This window comes from Rhinoderma darwinii, chromosome 2 (assembly GCF_050947455.1).
Source record: "Rhinoderma darwinii isolate aRhiDar2 chromosome 2, aRhiDar2.hap1, whole genome shotgun sequence".
In the NCBI taxonomy this organism is placed as follows: Eukaryota; Metazoa; Chordata; class Amphibia; order Anura; family Rhinodermatidae; genus Rhinoderma; species Rhinoderma darwinii.
The window spans coordinates 110,897,629-110,913,356 of NC_134688.1; the positions used below are offsets into that span (position 1 = coordinate 110,897,629).

Here is a 15,728-nt window from a genome sequence, read left to right on the forward strand (position 1 = left end):
GACATTCAGCTGCCCGATCGCGCGGGCAGCAAGTTAAAACCCGAGCTGTAAAAAGTCTATGGCTCAGGTTTTAAGGACCCTGACCAGTTATACTGCAATACATTAGTACTGCAGTGTATTGTACCAGCGACCTAATGATCGCTCGTTCCAGTCCCCTAAAGGGACTTTTGGGAGGTTTCCACTGTTTTGGTACCTCAGGGGCTTTGCAAATGCGACATGACACCCGAAAACCATTCCAGCTAAATTTGAGCTCTAAAAGCAAAATATTGTTCCTTCCCTTCTGAGTCCTGCCGTGGGTCCAAACAGCAGTTTATTACCACATATGGCGTATTGCTGTAATCAGGACAAATTGCTTTACAAATTTTGGGGTGATTTTTCTCCTTTATTCATTGTAAAAATTAAACATTTCTATGTTTTTTCAGAAAAATGTAGATTTTCATTTTAACGGCCTAATTCCACTACATTCAGCAAAAAAAACTGTGGGGTCAAAATGCTAACTATACTCCTAGAAACATTCCTTGAGGGGTGTAGTCTACAAAAAGGGGTCACTTTTGGGGGGTTTCCACCATTTTGCTCCCTCCAGGGCGTTGCAAACGAGACATGGCACTGAAAACCAATCCAGCAAAATCTGCGCTTCAAAATCCAAATGGCGCTCCCTCCCTTCTGAGCTCTGCCGTGGGTTCAAACAGCAGTTTAGTACCACATATGGGGTATTGCTGTAATCGGGAGAAATAGCTTTACAAGTTTTGGGGTGCTTTTTATTCTTTATTCCTTGCAAATATCTTTTTTTTTTTAATATTTTTTCAGAAAAAAAAAAAAAAAAGTAGATTTTCACTTTCACAGGCAAACTCCAATAAATATAGCAGAAGACCTGTGGGGTCAAGATGCTAACTATACCCCTAGAAAAATTCCTTGAGGGGTGCAGTTTCCAAAACCGTGTCACTTTTGGGAAATTTCCACTGTTTTGGCACTACAAGATCTCTTCAAACCCGACATGGTGCCTAAAATATATTCTAAAAAAAAAAAAAGGAGGCCACAAAATCCACTAGGCGCTCCTTTGCTTCTGAGGCCGGTATTTCAGTCCATTTTCACACTATTGCCACATGTGGGATATTTCTAAAAACTGAGGAATCTGGGCAATATATATTGTGTTGCGTTTCTCTGGTAAAACCTTCTGTGTTACAGAAAAAAAAATGTATTACAAATGAATTGCAGCAAAAAAAAAAATATTTGTCAATTTCCCCTCTACATTGCTTTAATTCCTGTGTAAAGAGTTAAGAAACTTTCTGAATGCTGTTTTGAATACTTGAGGGGTGCAGTTTTTAATATGGGGTGATTTATGGGGTCTATCTAGTACATAAGGGCCTCAAAGCCACTTCAGAACTGAACTGGTCCCTGTAAAAATCGCCTTTTGAAATTTTCTTGAAAATGTGAGAAATGGCTGCTAAAGTTCTAAGCCTTGTAACGTCCTAGAAAAATAAAAAAATGTTCAAAAAACTATGCAAATATAAAGTAGACATATGGAATATGTGAAATAGTAACTATTTTGTGTGGTATTACGGTCTGTATTACAAGCAGATACATTTAAAATTAGAAAAAAAATAAATCATAATTTTTGCACATTTTCTCTAAATTTTGGTGTTTTTCACAAATAAGCAATGAATTTATTGACCAAATTTTTCCACTAATATAAATTACAATATGTCACGAGAAAACAATCTCAGAATCGCTTGGATAGGCAAAAGCATTCCGGAGTTATTACCACATAAAGTGACATGTCAGATTTGAAAAAAAATTGGGCTGGTCCTGAAGGCCAAAATGAGCTCGGTCTTGAAAGGGTTAACTAAAATGTTGTGATCAATATCCAATTAAATCAGGGCAAGTCAAACTCACAGGTAGTCAAAAAGGTTCAGTCCTCCACGTGTCATGCATTTCAGATTGTTTTTTGTGAGGAAGAGAACCCCAGTGTCCACACTTTGGATCTGTCGGATATCATTGCTAGCATGCACTTGAAAAGATGAATATCTCTCAAGGGCCGGACTGAAGAAGGAAAAGGCATGACCCTAGAAAAAAATAAAAATACACAGAATGACTGGCTGCAAATAAGGATGTATGATCAGAAAGGCATTCGAATTTGATGTTTGAGGATACAAAAAAGTAACAACCGACCGCACTTTTGTAAAATTGGCCAGTGCACGAAAAAATAAAAATTATTATATACACACACACACACACACACACTTTAGTAGTAAATGGCCATGTTTACACACAGAAGGGAGTTTGTTAGTGTGGCAGCCATTTATGCAGAAGTGACAACAGAAAGCCATATTGGATGTCACTTGAATCTGCCTCTCAATAAATGATCGTAAACTCACGTTGTTGACAGACTATTCTGACAGTTATAACGGTCACAAAACACTCGTGTGACAGCAATCACATCTATTATAAAAGAGCCACAGCGCCGCAAGTAATTGTATTGATGCACTAAAAGGTTATCAGAAGGATAACTAGTGCGGTCACCAGGTCAAAATCACAGCATGAGTGATGTCAGATGTCACTTTAGGCTAACTAGGGCGACAAAACGATTGTCCTCGTCACTTTTGCAAAAATTAAAGGGGTTGTCCGAGATACCAAAATGTTTTCAAAAACTGTGTCATACATTACCCCTTATACAGACAACCTAAATAAAGCATTATTTAAAAAAAAAAATTCTACTTAGCACATTTCTGCTTTGAATTTAGCACAGCTTGTTTACATGCAGTTCAGGTCTGGTTTGTTGATCTTTCCTTGTTATGAAACTTTTTTCCCGTGCACGCTCATTGCAGGCTGCAATGAGCGTGCACGTACCTTCCAAGAGTTCACGTGAGTTGTCCTTGCTCCTCCCCGCTGACCTCCTTCACTGGACTTGTCTCCTTGCTGACATTCTTGAAGGATGATGAGCAAATGTTCTCCCCCCATTATGTTTTCTTTCTCTTTTCAGGTCTATAAACCCCTTCGTGTCTACCCTAACCCTCGCCCACCCTCCTCTATCTCACGTCTCTCTCCACTAAGGCTATGTTCACACAGAGTTTTTTTGCCGGAGGAATATCTGCCTCAAAATTCCGTCTTGAAGTTTGCGGCAGATTTACCTCTCCCTGCACGTTGATTTTTGCGTAATTTTTCCCGGAGTTTTTTTGTGCGCTATTTGCGGTTTTGTTTGCCGCTTTGTTCGGGCCGTTTTTCGCTTCGTTTATCTTGGCGTTTTTTGCTTGTTTGTTTGCGTCTTTTTTTGCTGTGTTTTCCGTTGCGTTTATCATAGCCTTTTTCGCATCGTTTATCGTTTCTTTTTTTGCATCGTTGTTTGCGGCTATTTTTGCTGCGTTTTTCGTTGCATCTTTCGTGGCGTTTTCCCAGTTGTTTTTCGCGGCGTTCTTTGCCTCTTTGTTTGCGGCTTTTTCGCAACGTTTTCCGTGGAGTTTATCGTTTCTTTTTTTGCGTCGTTGTTTGCGTTTTTTTTTCTGCGTTTTCTTTGCGTTTTTCCTGTCGTTTTTCGTGGCGTTCTTTGCCTCTTTTTTCGCGGCTTTATTTGCGATGTTTTTCGCGGCGTTTATAGTAGCCTATTTGGCGTTGTTTTTGCGGCTTTTTTTGCTGCGTTTTTCGCTGCGTTTTCCGTGGTGTTTTTTGCCCACGGCAATTGAGCGCCGCGGGCATAAAACAACGGAAATACGCTTTCTCTGCCTCCCATTGAAGTCAATGGGAGGTCAGAGGCGTAAACGCCCGAAGATGGAGCATGTCGCTTCTTTTTCCCATGAGGCAGTTTTACTGCTCGCGGGAAAAAGACGCCGACGCCTCCCATTGAAATCAATGGTACGCATTTTCGGGCCGTTTTTTACAAGTTTTGCTACGCTGTTTCCACTTAAAAAAAAAAACAGGCGGAAACATCCCCGTAATTTCAGCCGTTATGGACGCCCTCGTGTGAACATACCCTAACAATGTAGGCTTAGATACAGGACCCCAGAAGATCTTATCCAGTTCAGGACCGGGCTATTTTGCGCCTTCAGGACCAGACACCGTTTAGCCATTTTTAGCACGTGTTAGTTAAATGGCTAACGACGTGATTTTTGCGATGTTTTTTCCGTAGACAATGCAGGTTTCATTTTTTATACACCCCTTTTTTGCCATTTTAGAATTTTCTTTCATAAAGTTTGAAAATAGTAAAAAAAATAAGCTTTTTTACGTTTCAGCCATTTTTTTTGGTAATAACATAGTTTTACCCTAAAATAGACCTTTTATTTGTGATTGTCATTGTCTACCGTAAATTTTTATATATTACATGTCTATATTAGGGTAATTGGGTCAGCGCTGGCGTTACAACAATGATTGGCGGGGGGGAACGGTATTTTTTTGGGGTGGGTATTTTATGTGTATTTATTATTTAATTTTTTTTTGCACTTTACTTTATTATTTTTTTTATTACTATGGTCTGTCCCCCAAAGGTCAGAAAAAACCTTTGGGGAACTTTATATATTTTTTTTCTTTCTTTTACATGTTTCTCCACTGTAACTGGGGCTGCACAGCAGCCCCAGTTACAGGGGAAATCGGCTCTCTCATAGTGACGATTGTCACTAATAGGGCTGTGCTGGGTCTAGTAAGACCCAGCAGCAGTCTGTCAGTAACGGCACCCGGCGATCATGTGACCAGTCACATGATCACCGGGAGGAATGGGGACAGCGGCGTGGGGCCACTGCCTCTATTCCTATACACAGCGTTCATTGAGCGCTGTGTAAAAAGACATCGGAGAAGACAGAAGCAGCTAAAGCTGCTTCTATCCTCTCCTCAGGGTCCCCGGCAGTCACTGACAGCCGGAGACCCGACATTCAGCTGCCCGATCGCGCGGGCAGCAAGTTAAAACCCGAGCCGTAGAAAGTCTATGGCTCGGGTTTTAAGGACCCGTCCCTGACCGCTGGCCGTAAAAATACAGCCAGCGGTCGGGAACCAGTTGTTAAACAGTGTACAGTGTCCCGCGGGCAGCAGATAACAGCCTCAAGGGCTGCATGCGACCCGTGTGCTGCATCGTGTTGTATAATTCCCTATCAAAGCCTACTATGTGTAGGCTTTGATACGGGAAGAACTAAAAGTACAGAGGTCACTGTACCTCTCTAGTCCGCAGGTGCCGTCCCTCTTCACTTTTTTCACTGTGAACACGCATAGGCGCGCTCACAGTGAAAAGATGCATAGGCTGGGCGGGCACCCGCAGAAACGTCACGTCTCCAGTGACGTGTCGTGTCCCATCCGAGGTCTCGCTGGGGCGAGACCATGTGATCGGGATACGACACGACAGTGGAGGAGGAAGAATAGGTGACGTCAGAAGATATGTGATCGGCAGAAAAGAGCTGCCAGAACGGAGAACAGAAGCAAGATTGCACAGGTAAGTATATTAGGGAATACTTAATGTGTGCATTGTGTGTTTAAATTTAAAATAAAAATATATCTCGGACAACCCCTTTAAAGAGGCTCTGTCACCAGATTTTGCAACCCCTATCTGCTATTGCAGCAGATCGGCGCTGCAATGTAGATAACAGTAACGTTTTTATTTTTAAAAAACGAGCATTTTTGGCCAAGTTATGACCATTTTTGTAGTTATGCAAATGAGGCTTGCAAAAGTCCAAGTGGGTGTGTTTAAAAGTAAAAGTCCAAGTGGGCGTGTATTATGTGCGTACATCGGGGCGTTTTTAATACTTTCACTAGCTGGGCGCTGTGAAGAGAAGTAACATCCTCTTCTCTTCAGAACGCCCAGCTTCCGACAGTGCAGATCTGTGACGTCACTCACAGGTCCTGCATCGTGACGGCCACATCGGCAGCAGAGGCTACAGTTGATTCTGCAGCTGCATCAGCGTTTGCAGGTAAGATTGACTTACCTGCAAACGCTGATGCTGCTGCAGAATCAACTGTAGCCTCTGGTGCCGATGTGGCCGTCACGATGCAGGACCTGTGAGTGACGTCACAGATCTGCACTGCCAGAAGCTGGGCGTTGTGAAGAGAAGTGGATGATACTTCTCTTCACAGCGCCCAGCTAGTGAAAGTATTAAAAACGCCCCGATGTACGCACATAATACACGCCCACTTGGACTTTTGCAAGCCTCATTTGCATAACTACAAAAATGGTCATAACTTGGCCAAAAATGCTCGTTTTTTAAAAATAAAAACGTTACTGTAATCTACATTGCAGCGCCTATCTGCTGCAATAGCAGATAGGGGTTGCAAAATCTGGTGACAGAGCCTCTTTAAGTGCGTTAACAAAACAGAAGAAGCCAACATCCCTCTAAATTAAAACACTTTTACATCCTAAAAATCAAACAAATTCACGCACACTCAATATATCAACAAGGCTTTTCACCAGAATAAGATTCCAGAAGTGTAAATTAATCTCTGGGTAGTATAAATGACAACTAAAATGCACAAGTCCAATAAAGACAAAATGCAATACACTGCATTTTTGTTATGTTAATACTCACTCCATGGTTCCCAACCCAGAGCATCTCCTCATGTACATCAAAGTGTACTGCTGACACGGGGACTCCAACTTCAGATACAGTCGTATGCAACTCCGAGTACATGCCTTCCATGATGCGCACAGTCTCTGGGACTGGAATCCCATCCAGACCAACCCGATCATGGTCTAACTCTACAGACTGCAGAAGACTCGGGTTCAAGTGGGGATCAAGGACTGGATCCATAGGAGCATGTAAGGCAGGGGCGTACTCCGTCAGAGCTGGATCCAGCCCATCAAAATTCATGATGACCGGTAAATACGACGGATGTGCAACTGGAAAAAAAAAAAATAATGTGCAAGTCTAGCAAAACCATCAACAGCACAGATGTCTCTTATTCCATCTATATATAGTTTGGATACTAAACATTTCAAAGGCTAATTGACAAAGTTCCACCAGGGTAAGCAAAGCAGCAATCAAAGACTTGTCGATTTGCAGTATTTTCCCTCATTGCCTAAAATGTGTATAAATTCAATACATGACATAATGTTAGAGCTTGCCAGTACCAACCCACCCATTGAAAAGTACCAAGATGCCAACGATTACCAAGAATGAACAATGTTATAAATGGAGCATAGGCATGTTTGTCTATAGAGTTTAGTGCAATTACAAACAAAAATATATATATACGTGGCCATGACAGATGACTGGCAGGAGCTCGCATACTGGCACAGCTGCATAACTGAGACATAGGAATAGAAAATCAACATATATACATTGGATGGGGTAATATAGCTGCTGCCCCTCCGTCCATGACCGCAAAGCACACAACGTAGGCTCCATCTCCTAAACAAACATATCTAACCCATCATTACCTGTTACGAGACCATCTTTGTATGAAGCCACCCGCGCCACAACCTATCACCGCCTACAAGCTCGGCTTGACGGACAGTTGAGTGCACCAATCAGAACGGATAAGTGAGAAGCACTGTAAGGGCGAGTCCAATTAGATCTCTAGAAAGAGCCTGCTGCCTAAAAGCAGCTTGTTGACGGAACCTGCGGAGGCGATTAGTTGAGAAAAAGGAAGGAAAGAAGAGAGAGTCAAACTTAGTGCAGCCAGGAGACTTCGCGCATGGCTAGTTTACGAGTCGATGTTTATAACATGTATTATTTAGTATTCTTTTATCATTATTGTTATTTTTTATTGCAAGTTATTTTAAATTATCTTATCTCAAACAAATGTGTTGGACAAATGTGTTGGACTAAAGGTTTTTATTACACACAATTATAAATATAACAGGACAGGTAATTATGGGTCATATCAATAAGTATAAATGGGCATTTCGCCCAGTGCAAATCTTTTTTTTTGGCAGAATAATGAACCCAAGCTAGGTATGTTTTTGTTTTTTTGTATATTTTTTCGTTCTTGATAGAAGCTTTCACACAGGGTAAATCTGTTCTGAAGTTCTTGCAGGACTGTCAGCTCCTATTTGGTGCCCTCCACTCAGGCTTTGCCCCTCGCTTCACTCCTGCTGACGGTTACCGTTATCACTACGGTTTTATCCAGCTTCAATTACTAATATAGATGTTCTTTCTTTAGTGTGCCCATTCCCCCGATTTGGAACACAGTCACGTGTTCCTGGAAGAGCTGTAGTTCTTATAGTTTTAATGGCACATGCCCACATGACCCAGAGCGCTCCCCCTCTTCTGTTGTGTCAGCACGTCGTCAATACACATGACTTCTAGGCAGGGCCGGCCTTAGGAAAGATGGCGCCCTGTGCAAAATTTTCTTTCGGCGCCCCACCCCATCATAAGAAAACAAAAAACATAAAAGACTATAATGCCCCCACACAGTATAATGTTCTTTTTAGTTCCCCCACACAGTATATTGCCCCACACACAGTATAATGCCCCCAACATAGTATAATGTCCCTACAAAGTATAAATAATGCTTTGGAGGCCCGGGGAGTGAATGTTGGTTGGTTTTCACTCACCGCTCCTTCTCTGCTTCGGCCCCCGGCGCTGCACTGAGTCTGACATACATTGCATTGTAACGTCACATGACACGTAACGTGACGTGTCAGTTTCAGTCTAGCGCCAGCATCAGACCAGAGGCGAACCCCCCGGGCCGGAAGGCAGCTGCAGAATCATAGGCCCAGGAGCCAGGGCCGCTTTTGACAAAGTGTGACCCTGGGCAAAGTCAAAAGTAGGGCCTTAAATGCTGAATTATTGTATCAATAATGCAATAAATTCAGAAGGTGGTGTACAGAGAACTGCATTGCTGATTTCTACCGCGTCTAGGAGCGTTGCAAGCCCCAAAGCATATGTCCCCTCTATCACATATGCTTTGGGGCTTGCAACGCTCCTAGACGCGGTAGAAATCAGCGATGCAGTTCTCTGTACACCACCTTCTGAGTTTATAGCATTATTGCCTATCATATGTGTTATTCCGTGTTAGTGAAAAAAATGATAGTTTATTAAGCCAGCACAAGCTGCAACGTTTCCGTCCTGCTATAGGACCTTTATCAAGCATTTTCATCAATATTGATCTATATCCCCTGGATCGGGATTACCTGCTTGCACCTGAGACCATCTTGGAATTGCATTGTGAGTGCTGCTGCTTTTCCTTTGTGTATATATATATATATATATATATATATATATATATATATATACATACATAGAAGAAATCCCACAGTACTCTAATGTAGCAAAAAGATGTGGTTTATTCAGTCAACACACAGCTGCAACATTTCCGTCCTACTATGGGACCTTTTTCAAGAACATGAATAAACCACATCTTTTTGCTGCATTGGAGTGCTGTGGATTTCTTCTATATTTATCTACAATCCTTGGATTGGGATTACCCGCTTTCACCCGCTACCATTTTGGATTTTGACAATGAGTGCTGCTTATCTCTGCTTGTACATATTGTTACTGAATAACACCACCAAACCATAACCACATAGTGACTGAATAATACCACCATACAGTTACTGACTAAAAACAACTAAACAGTGACCATATAGTTGTAGATACCAGTTATACACAGGAGCTCTGCAGACTATATAATATTAATACCATATAGCGACCATATAGTGGTATATGTCAGTTATACACAGGAGCTCTGCAGGTGATATAAGTGATTACAGCACATTTATATCTAGTGACTCACAGGTGAAGTTTTCTCTGATTAGAGTCGTTCACTTTACATTTTTTTCTCCATCCAGCCCAGACCACTCTGACAACTTATTCCAGTCACGACTCATCTCTGAAGAATTTGACACACAGACATGTTGGTCTCTCGTTTTTCCAGCACCCTCTACACCTATACCCCACCCTCTAAACAAACTCGTAATCCACAGTGCTCCAGATGGTAATAGTGATCCCTTAGTGCTTGACACAATAAAAGTGTCTCATCAGTAACCGTGCCCCCTTTGTGCCCCCACACAGTAATAATGCCCCTTTGTGACCCATTGATAGTGCAACTACGTCCCCTGTAGATAGTGCCACACACGCTGCCCCCTTCTTGTAGATCGTGCCACACAGCCCCCCTTTGTAGATAGTGCCAAACAGCTCCCCTTGTGGATAGTGCCACACCCTGCTTTTAGATAGTGTCATACAGCCAACCTAGATAGTGACAAACAGCACTTCCCCTGTACTTCCCCTGTAGTGCCAAACAGCCCTCCCCCTGTAGTGCCACACAGCCCTCCCAGCTGTATAGTGCCACAAAGCCCTCCACGCTGTGTAGTGCCACACAGCCCCCCTCTGTATAATGCAACACAGACATCTCCCTGTATAGTGCCACCCAGCCATTTCCCCTGTATAGTGCCACAAACCCCACACCCCCTGTATAGTGCCACACAGCCCTCCCACACTGTGCCACCCCCTTGTAGATATTGCAACACAGCCCTCTTGTAGATCGTGCCAGATAGCTCTCCCTGTATAGTGCCACACAGCAATCCCCCGTTTTAGATATACAGCCCCCCCTTGTAGATATTGCCACACAGCAACTCCCCCATCCTTGTTTTAGATACACAGCCCCCCTTGTAGATAGTGCCACACAGCAATCCCCGCTGTTTTAGATATGCAGCCCCCCCAAAAGCAAATTTACTTACTCAGCCCCGTTCCCGCGACAAACGGAGCGATCCACATCCTCCAGACAGGACACATGTGTAGGCCAGCGTGATGCAGTGACGTCATCACGCCGGCCTGCGCAGGGACTCTGTCCCAGTGTCTTATAGGCTGCAGGCCTGAGGACGCAGATACAAGTGAATGTGGCAGTTGCTAGCACCCCCCAGTTCCATTGATGCCACCAGGCATGTTATGTGTAACGGCTGCCGCGCCGTTCTCCGCCGTACCCACGGCCTCTGCTCCGGTTCCGGCGCCCTCCCTCATCAGCTGCTCATCCTGAGCTCCACTTACCCGGTCCGGACGCTTTGCTGGCCCTGGACGGCATCAGGTGAGTGCAGCCATTACCTCCTTCCACGGTCAGCATCCTCGATGTGCGGCTGCAGTCACTAGAGGGCGCGCGCGCTGACTCGTCCTGCCTTAAAGGGCCAGCGCGCACCTTAATTCCTATTTAAGGTTCCTCCACCCTGCCATCCCTGCTTGTTCAACCAAGTCCCCATGAGTTCCCTGTGCCCTAGTTCCCTGTTTCCGTTCCTTCTGCCTTTTGTCTGGATTTCCTGTTACTGACCTCTGCTTGAACTTGACTATCCTTGCCTGCCGCCTGCCTTGACCTATTGCTGCCATACCCGTTACGACGTCTGCCACCTGCCTTGACCTATTGCTGCCATACTGTTACGCCGCCTGCCGCCTGCCTTGACCTATTGCTGCCATACCCGTTACGACGTCTGCTGCCTGTCCTGACTTCTGCTTATCCATGCGACCGCCTCTACCCGCTGTGCCAAGCGTTGCCTGGGCTCCAAGCACCATCTCCCAGATGACACAGAGGATCCACGAACAAACCGGTGAGAACCGTTATAGGTTGAACAAGCCATGGATCCCCTTGACACAGCCCTGCCTGACACGGCTGACATGGCTCAGGAGCTCTCTAGACAACGAGGCCACCAAGATGAGCTGTTTCAGCTACTGCAGAATGTGTCCACTCGTTTGAACGAACTAGCACCTCCGGCGCCTCCGATACCACCACCACCGCAAAAAGCTCCTGTCTACAGTCCCGGACTTCACCTACCTATGCCTGCCCGCTATGAGGGAGACCCCAAGACGTGCAGGCGATTTGTTAACCAATGCACCATCCATTTTGAAGTTATGGCACATCATTTTTTCGCAGACCGGGCTAAGGTGGCCTACAACCTGTCCCTGCTGTCTGGTGAAGTGCTGGCTTGGGCATCACCCTTGTGGGAGAGAAACGACCCCATCATGTACAACATTCAGAACTTTCCACGTTTAAAAGGGTGTTTGAAGAACACGGTTGAGCCACTTCTGCAGCTTCCTCTCTACTCAAGCTCCGACAAGGAACCTCCACTGTAGGCCAATACGCCATTCGATTCCGCACCTTGGCTACTGAACTCCAGTAGAATAATGAGGCTTTGGTATCGACCTTCTGGGAGGGTCTGGCGGGCCGAATCAAGGATGAACTTGCTGGCCGAGACCTTCCACTGTCCTTGGATGACTTGATCACTCTAGCTAATCGTATTGATATATGTTTCTGTGAGAGACAACAGGAATCTGCTCGAGGCAATCGGACATCGCGATTGACGCCAACCTTCCAAAGACCTCTTCTGGCCTCATCTTCCTCCCGGTTGGACGAACCCATGCAGGTGGAGAGAACAAGACTCACGCCTGAGGAGCGCCAGAGTAGACGCAAGTTGAATTTGTGTTTGTATTGCGGTGGAAAAACGCACTTCCTCAGAGGCTGTCCAGTGAGGCCAGAAAACTCCAATGCCTAGGGCAAGTAGGAGAGGCTACCCTAGGTGGAATACCTTCCTCTCAGAAGATGACCATACCAGCGAAGCTGTCCTTTGCAGGAACCACTTTCGATGTTCAAGCCTTCCTAGATTAAGGATCCACTGGAAATTTTCTGTGCCAGTCCTTGGTAAATCGCTACCAAATCCCAGTGCAAAGACTCACCAAACCGTTGTCCATTGCTTCTGTAGATGGGAGGCTCCTACAGGAAACTATCTATCTAGTCACCAAGCCCATTCTCCTGTTAACAGGGGCGCTGCACCAGGAACGTATCTCCTTCTATGTGTTAAAGAACTCTCTGAACCCTTTGCTTCTCGGTCTACCGTGGTTGCAGAAGCACTCTCCTGTTATTGACTGGACTGGAGGTCAAATTACCCGCTGGAGTGACTTCTGTCACCAACATTGTCTACTATCTATTCTCTCACCTATGCCTCAGTCTACAGAACCTAGCTCAGCAGGACTTCCTACTCCATACAAAAGCTTCTCGGATGTCTTCTGCAAACAACAAGATGAATCGCTGACTCCTCACAGGCCATACGACTGTGCCATAGACCTGGTCCCCAACGCCACGCCTCCCAGAGGTAGAGTCTACCCTTTGTCTTTGCCCGAGACTGAGGCCATGTCTAGGTATGTCCAAGAAAATCTGGAGAGAGGATTCATCCGTAAGTCCTCCTCTCCTGCTGGCACAGGGTTTTTCTTTGTGGGAAAAAAAAGATGGCTCCCTGCGTCCTTGTATTGATTACCGAGGATTAAATAATATCACGTTAAAGAACAAGTACCCGCTACCATTGATCTCAGAACTCTTTGACCGTCTACAGGGGGCGAAAATCTTCACCAAACTAGACCTTCGTGGAGCTTATAACCTCATCCGTATCCGCGAGGGAGACGAATGGAAAACCGCATTCAATACTCGTGATGGGCATTTTGAATACCTTGTCATGCCCTTTGGCACATTTTTCGAGATCTGTTGTACAGCTGTGTGGTGGTATACCTAGATGACATTTTAATCTTTTCTCCCAATATTCAAACTCATCGTGTGCATGTGCGCCAAGTGTTACAACGTCTGCGAGAGAACTCTCTGTTTGCCAAGCTAGAAAAATGCCTCTTTGAGAGAACCAGCCTGCCTTTCTTGGGGTATGTCATTTCCGACCAGGGTCTTCAAATGGATCCAGCCAAGCTGTCCTCAATTCTCAACTGGCCTCGTCCACAAGGACTCAAAGCGGTCCAACGCCTGCTAGGATTCGCAAATTATTACCGCCAGTTTATTCCTCATTTCTCCTCTATGACGGCTCCTATTTCTTCTCTGACCAAAAAAGGGGTTAATGCTAAAGACTGGACCGCAGAGGCCGAAGCCACATTCCAAGCTCTCAAAGCTGCCTTCTCTTCTGCCTCAGTCCTACATAGACCGGATTCCCACGGCCTCTGCTCCGGTTCCGGCGCCTTCCCTCATCACCTGCTCATCCCGAGCTCCACTTACCCGGTCCGGACGCTCTGCTGGCCCTGGACGGCGTCAGATGACTGCAGCCATTACGTCCTTCCACAGTTGGCATCCTCGATGTGCGGCTGTAGTCACTAGAGGGCGCGCGTGCTGACTCATCCTGCCTTAAAGGGCCAGCGCGCGCCTTAATTCCTATTTAAGGTTCCTTCTCCCTGCTATTCCTGCTTGTTCAACCAAGTTCCCCATGAGTTCCCTGTGCCCTAGTTCCCTATTTCCGTTCCTTCTGCCTTTTGTCTGGATTTCCCATTACTGACCTCTGCTTGAACTTGACTATCCTTGCCTGTCGCCTGCCTTGACCTATTGCTGCCATACCCATTACGACGTCTGCTGCCTGCCTTGACCTATTCCTGCTATACCCGTTAAGACGCCTGCCGCCTGCCTTGACCTATTGCTGCCATACCCGTTATGACGTCTGCTGCCTGTCCTGACTTCTGCTTATCCATCCGACCGCCTCTACCCGCTGTGCCAAGCATTGCCTGGGTTCCAAGCACCATCTCCCAGACAACACCGAGGATCCACGAACAAACCGGTGATAACCGTTATATTGTGTGCCGGGCTGGGGGGCGCCCTCATGCCGCGGGCCCTGTAGCAGCCACTACAGGGCCCGTGGCACTGCCAGGTCCTTCATAAATGTGAGGGGAGCGAGCGCAGTGCCCCCTTCTTCTTGCTGGTGTGATGCGCCATGTGCGATCGCAGAGGTCGCACACCCTAAAGGCCTGCCCTGTTTCTAGGGGCTGGCATTGTGATGATGCAGAGGCAGTAAATCAGCCCCCTTCTTCCAACACATTTTCTTGGACCAACATTTCTCTGCACATGTGTGTTACAGCCATTGCCTCGCTCCTCATCGCACATTCACAGTAACAATACCTGCACAATCATCATGACAATGATGCTCGCCATGATGTGTCTACATAGACAGCAAGTAGTTAAGATTCCTAAGAGAGACTTGAGAAGTGTGTCAGAGAATTTATTTTTATGTAAACCCCATCCACAAGTATAAGTGACGTTTCCCAATATTTACTGCTAAAGTGCCTTAAAGAGGCTCTGTCATCACATTATAAGTTCCCTATCTTGTACATAATGTGATCGGCGCTGTAATGTACTGTAGATTACAGCAGTGTTTTTTATTTAGAAAAACGATCATTTTTGGGAGTTATGACCTATTTTAGCTTTATGCTAATGACTTTCTTAATGGACAACTGGGCGTGTTTTACTTTTTGACCAAGTGGTCGTTGTGGAGAGAAGTGTATGACGCTGACCAATCAGCGACATACACTTCTCTCCATTCATTTACACAGCAATAGTGATCTAGCTAGATCACTATGTGCAGTCACTTATACAGACATTAACATTACTCAAGTGTTGTCACTAACAAATACACAGTAAACAGTGAGGTCCCTGTTCTTCCCAAACCTCTGTCTCTACCTACTTGTACGACCCGACCTAGACGACGGCGCACAATTGGGCGGCGTTCCCTATACTAGTACCAGTGAAACTGACAAACAGATAAGACAGAGGCAGTACGAAATAACAAAGGGTCACCTGGGAAGTACACGGAGGGAGAGGCAGGGCAATTGCGCCACAGACAAGTCCGGGCGCAAAAGGCGGAGTCAGGCAGGCAGTGTCAAACCAGGAGAGTGCGGAAAAAACAAAAGTCAGAAGGCAAAGAAAAGTCAGGAGTCCAGCCGGGGTCAGGTCACAAAGGAGTCAAAATGCTAGTCGCTCTGAAACAAGGGAAAGCACCAGGCTAGGTAACTCTAATTACAGGCAAAGGCCTACTACCCCAGGCTGAACGAAATAAGGAGAGGGCGGGAGCTCAGGAGCATCAG

General features: G+C 45.5%; 1 protein-coding gene across 2 annotated transcripts in view; it reads right to left on the reverse strand.

Moving 5' to 3' along the window:
* PAN2 (poly(A) specific ribonuclease subunit PAN2) overlaps window positions 1-7,495 on the reverse strand; it is a 45,954-nt gene extending 38,459 nt beyond the window's left edge. Inside the window, exons 1-3 of one of the 2 annotated variants that reach the window (XM_075852113.1) lie at window positions 7,247-7,313; window positions 6,495-6,805; window positions 1,894-2,063 (exon numbers count right to left, since the gene is read on the reverse strand). In XM_075852113.1, coding sequence (XP_075708228.1) covers window positions 1,894-2,063; window positions 6,495-6,805; window positions 7,247-7,313 — 548 coding nt within the window. Of the gene's footprint in view, window positions 1-1,893; window positions 2,064-6,494; window positions 6,806-7,246; window positions 7,314-7,345 lie in introns of those variants that run through there. The other variant, XM_075852114.1, reaches the window with a different exon arrangement.
* Window positions 7,496-15,728: the final 8,233 nt, after the last annotated feature.